The sequence below is a fragment of the Bacillus rossius genome, chromosome 12, assembly GCF_032445375.1.
Source record: "Bacillus rossius redtenbacheri isolate Brsri chromosome 12, Brsri_v3, whole genome shotgun sequence".
Taxonomy (NCBI): domain Eukaryota; kingdom Metazoa; phylum Arthropoda; class Insecta; order Phasmatodea; family Bacillidae; genus Bacillus; species Bacillus rossius.
The window spans coordinates 35839725-35845552 of NC_086339.1; the positions used below are offsets into that span (position 1 = coordinate 35839725).

General features: G+C 36.4%; 1 protein-coding gene across 3 annotated transcripts; it reads left to right on the top strand.

Annotated features, from left to right (window-relative positions):
- The first annotated feature begins 981 nt into the window (after positions 1-981).
- Positions 982-5505, top strand: LOC134537847 (phosphatidylinositol-glycan biosynthesis class W protein-like). Of its 3 annotated transcripts, none has more exons than XM_063378725.1 (2): positions 982-2477; positions 3688-5505. In XM_063378725.1, exon 2 carries the CDS (start codon positions 3747-3749, stop codon positions 5184-5186), a length of 1440 nt encoding a protein of 479 aa, XP_063234795.1. In that variant the 5' UTR covers positions 982-2477; positions 3688-3746; the 3' UTR covers positions 5187-5505. The 3 variants fall into 3 exon arrangements, with proteins under 3 accessions (XP_063234795.1, XP_063234793.1, XP_063234794.1); XM_063378723.1 differs by having other exon boundaries at positions 982-1277; XM_063378724.1 differs by having other exon boundaries at positions 982-1169.
- Positions 5506-5828: the final 323 nt, after the last annotated feature.

Below are 5828 nucleotides of genomic sequence, written 5' to 3' on the forward strand. Positions count from 1 at the left end.
TGTCTGAAATAAATTTACCTGATTAATATACATTTTTGGATGTTTTATTTGTTTCAGTTTTATTTTTGTAGAAAATAATATCACTTAAAGAGTTCTAATCATCAGGTGAACACTTATAATCTGATTTCAATGTGTATAGTATAAATCAATTTTACATTTCTACATTATCAAATGGAGCTCTGGTGGCAGTGCTGTTAGCTGCTTGCTATTAACTGTGAGCCACACCTTTATCTCAATGCATCTGCCAATCTCCAGCACTGACATACTGCATTCATTTGAGGAGCACATTTGTAAAAACTGTTGTGGAAGTGGTTGTGCTACTGCAATGTGAATTAACGCAAATGATTTTGTGTTCTGTATTAGTTCTGGTACCTAATGCATTGCTACATCACAGAATTTAAATTCAGAGCAGTTAATGCCACTGGGCCCATTACACTTCTTATTGGGAAAAAAAAACTCCATTATACATTTCACATTACTGAACACACCAATAAATGTTATGTATGTGTACAACTATCTCCGCTATTATTTAATTTAATTAGTATTTCTAGCTGCTTCACTTTCAGGGCTTTACTGGTTTATTAATCTCCACAAAATAATAATTTTCATTTATATTTTAATGCTGTCAAATCTATTTCAAGGCTGAGAAGTTGTAGAACGTCTTTAATAATTGGCAGAGAAAATTAACTGGTGAAAATATTGGTACACAAAATGTAATGTATTTCACTGTACAGATTCCTTTATTATACCATGTGTTTCACCATTTTTCTTGTACATTTAATTTTTATACATGTTATTAAAATGGTTATAGAACAACACTGGCAATAAATTAGCATTAAAATATATATTAAAATTAATTCATACATTCAAATTTACCGCCGTATCTTTAAAAGTCCTGCTAGGCCGTAGTTTACGTAGCTAGTTCAGTTAGGTACCGCTAGAATGCGCTCGCGTTTCAGAGATTGTTTGGACATCCAGTAGATGGCAGTAAAGTCGCACGTTTTAATCTGGGTACATGGATAAAGCATTGACTTACCGGTCTTCTCTTATAGTCTTTGCGTCCGTCCGTCCGTCAAGATGATGTTTGTCAAGCTTTGCGCAGACGGATCAAAATTTTCGGGACATCTTATTGGTTGCAGGCCACGTGGTTAACAAACGGACGGACAAAGGCAAGTATTATGATTCCGGCCTTAACCTTATTTACTGTAATGTACTACCGATACGCGAGTAAAATGTTTATGATATATGGTCGTTGATGTTTACGACACTTTGAAGAGGTGAGATTTTTAGATGCGCAATTCTTTCCATTTTCTGGTGTCAAATTATGTAAATATGTAGAAAATCGGACCATTTTGAACTTAAATTTTATTACTCACAAAGTGTTTCTCGACAATGCTGCATACGTAACAATAACGCAATTTTGTTTTTACATAGTTGATCAGCCCTTAACCTGATAAACTAGTATAATTTGAAGGGGCACACTACTATTCTAGCCGTCACGTGTGAATCTTTTAGAATCACAAATAACTTGACGTAATTTCCTAAATTAGCTTATTTCCCTTGAGGAAAAAAAAATCAAAGGTAAATCTGTATTGTACGGATTAGCGCCAAAAAAAATCGTACAAATATGAAATAACTTTCATTATATGCTGTCTTACGTCCTCTTTTCAGAACCGCCTGCGGAGATAAAAAATTCCAATTACTTTTGGATATATCGAATTTTTTAACATTCATTTTTTGGCGATTTTTTTAAAAAACATTTTTAAAAATCCGAAAATACCTTTATTCTGTGCTCTTTAACTTCCTCTTTTCATTAAACCCGGCGGAGATCAGAAATTCCAAATACTTTAGGAGATATGGAATTTTTTAATTTTCATGATGTGCACTCATGCGGCGTTGAGCGGGAAGCCTACGATTCACACATCCTTCTGGACATACCCGAATACTCACTTTGGCAAGCCTTCTTTTCTTAAAATTAGCAAGAAGTAATTAAAAATACTTTAAAACACTGTGGATGGTTGGTTATATTAGGTAAGTATAGCTACATTAAAAAAACTGTAAAATCATTTTATGGTTGCTTAGCAAATAACTTTTTAATATGTAGCTATCCAGCGCTAGGAAACCGTTTACATGATTTCACAGTATTTTTAATGTAGCTATCCTAACCAAATCAACCATCCACATTGTTTTGAAGTATTTATAATGTAGCTAACATAACCTAATTGACCATTAGTTTTCATGAGTTGCATATTTATTTACAATAAACAAAAAAAAAAAACCGAAGATGCACGATCGGGCGTTTGCCTCTCGTCTGTTGAAAGAAGGCTTGCCAACGTGAGTATTCGGGTATGTCCAGAAAGATGAGTGAATCGTAGGCTTCCCGCGTTCACCATTGTTGCTTGTTTACAAGTATGATTTTTTTTTTTTTTTTTTTCGCGACGTAGTTGAACGACTACATCACGTAAAATGAAAATTAAGTGAGTTCCTACTGTTCATCCTTTTTCCGGGTTTGTTAGGTCAGGTCAGCTACATTATAAATACTTTAAAACTAAACAACCATTAAAATTAATTTTTATTATTTTTAATGTCCGTTCAGTTTCAAAGTATTTATACTGTAGCTGACCTGACCTAATCTACCTTTGTCCCGTTTTGTTAGGTCAGTTACATTATAAATACTTAAAACTATACAAGTAAAATTAATTGATATTATTTTTAATTTCCGTTTATTTTGAAGTATTTATCATGTAACTAACCTTACTTAATGGAAAATTTCTGTTATTTAGGCATTCACGCACACACGGCAAAATATAAAATGGCGTCTGTTGAATGATTACATAGGGCTTGTATTGCAAAATAAGAACGGCGATATCTCCAAAAGTAATTGGAATTTTTAATCTCCGCAGGCGGTTTTGAAAAGAGGACGTAAAAGAGCATATAATGAAAGTTATTTTATATTTGTACGATTTTTTTTGGCGCTAATCCGTACAATACAGATTTACCAAATCTAAAATAGTGTTTCTGACGTTCCTTTGTTTGTCCTCCAAAACAGTGCATTTATGTTCCCGGTGGCAAGGAGTCCTCTCCTTTTCTCACACATTTAACCACTTAGATCTTTTCATTATGCAGCGACATCCTTTTATCATTTGTTAATCGTTCTAGCTTTATCAGATCCCATTGCAGGTGTACTTTTTTCCCCACTACCTCATACACTACGCAATCATCTGCAAACATTCTTATTCTGGCTTCCGTTCCAACTTCTATATCGTTCATCATCATAGTAAAAAATATGGTCCCCAACACTCCTCTGTGGCACTCCTGACATCACTTCTCCCTCTTCATACCTTTCCTCTCATATCAAAGTTAATTTTACTCAGCAGAAAAATTGCTAATGATAATTATTTACTGTTAGAGAACTTTATATTGTTATACAGAAGTACGTATTGAGAGGCCTGTCTATGTGCTTGATGGAATTACTTGACAGGGTTATTAAAAGCAATCAAATACCTATACCTATACCTATACCTTACACTTTCTAATAAATTTTTAATGCGTATATGCTCATGTCTCCGTTAGAACTTCTTTGCGTCTGTCCAAACGATAACACTAGGTACATAGGTCCTGTAATTAATTTTGTCTGTTATTATGTTACAATAGTGTTTAGTAGTCCCGAAAAATTTCTGCTTTCAGGCTGATGTGGGTCATGGCAATATTGCCAACTCCAAACCCGCTCTATCGCATTAGTGGAAATGGAAGAGCAAGATTATTCCAGTTACAAACATTCCAAAGCTATGCTAATGGAACACAACAATGGGACGACATTTGCAGAGACAGTGACAGTACTTTTGCCTGTGCCGCTGGGAATTGTTCTTACTAGTTTGACACTAATAGTACTATCTTCGCATCAACTTCTTGCATCAAAATTATGGGCACAATTTTTGATTGAGTTTTGCTTAGTGGTTTTACCGCTTTTGTTCAGTGTAACAGTTTGGTCTGATTTTTCGTACCTGTTAGTAACTTTGATGGCTTCAGCATGTATGATTCTGTTACTGTCTTCCGTTGGAGCTGCCTGGAAGGCCGGAAGTGTGGCACTGTCGATACCAATTAAGGAGGCTAAGAGGCCTTACATCACAAATTTTAGGTCGTCTATAAATTTGACGACATGCTTGTGCATACTGGCAGTGGATTTCTCCATATTCCCGCGCCGCTTTGCAAAAACGGAGTCTTTCGGATTCAGCCTCATGGACATGGGAGTCGGGGGGTATATTTTTGCCAATGCCATCGTATCCAGGGAAGCGCTTGGAGCCAGAAGGCACGCTCCCTCCTCGGCTGTTTGGAAAGCCACGGTCAGCAGCCTCCCTCTGATCGTGTTGGGCGTAGCAAGACTGCTGTCAACACGCTCGCTCGATTACTACGTTAACGTTACGGAGTACGGGCTTCATTGGAACTTTTTTTTCACGCTGGCCATTTGCAAAGTCTCAAGCACAGTTTTGCTGTGTGTGTTCCATGCAGGTTATTCTGCATTCCTGTCTGTCTTCGTGATGTGTCTGCACGAGTTTCTGCTCGCGTCTGGAGTACAGGACTGGGTGTTGGGCCCAGCCCCTAGATGGGATTTCCTCTCGGCGAACCGAGAAGGCATTATCTCGTGCTCTGGTTACGTGGCTCTGTACTTGGCGGGAGTCTGTGTTGGCCGCCTGCTGCATTCCAAAAGAACATTCCTTCGAGATTACTTGCATCTTGCGGCAGAACTGCTGTGTGCAATGTTGTTGTTTTCAGCACTCGGAATATTTTGGCAGAGGCACCTGGGTGCATCGAGGCGGCTTGCCAACTTCGGGTACTTCTTTCTGACTGTTGCGTACAACCTAACTTTCCTTACAGTATTTCTGTTTGCAGAACTGGTTACTACGATTCTTGAACATAAAACCAATCAAAAACATATCAACAGCAAGACTGGTGAAAATAAACTTTTAACAAAAGTAGTGTTTGTTCCTACTATTCTAGACAGTTTTAACTATAATGGGTTGTTATCTTTCCTAATTGCGAATTTGTTTACAGGATGTGTAAATTTGTACATGAGGACAATACAAGAGCCAGTTTTTGGTGGTACGGTTATTTTAATTTTGTATAGCTTTCTGTTATGTTCAATAGTAGTTTTATTTTCTAAGCACATTCACTTTAAAGTATGGTAAATTGTGTAGGTTACAAATTGTCATGCTTGAGTAATAGCATATTTCTATGAAGGAAAAACTGTATAGGCTCATTTCTTAGAAATGAACTGTGTACCTAGTTCATTATTTTCACTGTAATATTGTACAAAAATAAAACCTGGTTCTTGTATTTTATCATTATGAATTATCTTGTAATTATGTAATTTTGATATTTAATTATTTTATTTATAAAAGCTTTTTAACTATGTTTTTTAAGTTTGTCACAATGTTTGCTGGGCTACTATTTATGTAAGTGTGAATTTCCATACAAGTTTTCATTAAAATATTTTGTACATAAAAATTTTTCTTGTGTGTTTCATAGTGTGTCGATGATGTTTCTTTAACATAGACAGTGGTCGCTGTGAAAGAAAGATGCACGACACTGAGGTGTTATCAGAGAGACGATACTTATCACATCCTTTGTTAAAGAGAGAGAGAGAGAGAGACATTGTCCAGGACTGTAGGAAAGTCCTCTGACTGGGGAATCCCGTAATAGTGGCTGTAAGAATAATCTTTGTAGCCAATACAAAGGCAGCTATTCTGGGGAAGTCCCTAGTGTGTACTATATGTGTGTTTTTTGTACTGTGCTTTGTCTCGTTAGTAGTTAGCATCCTGGGACGAGAG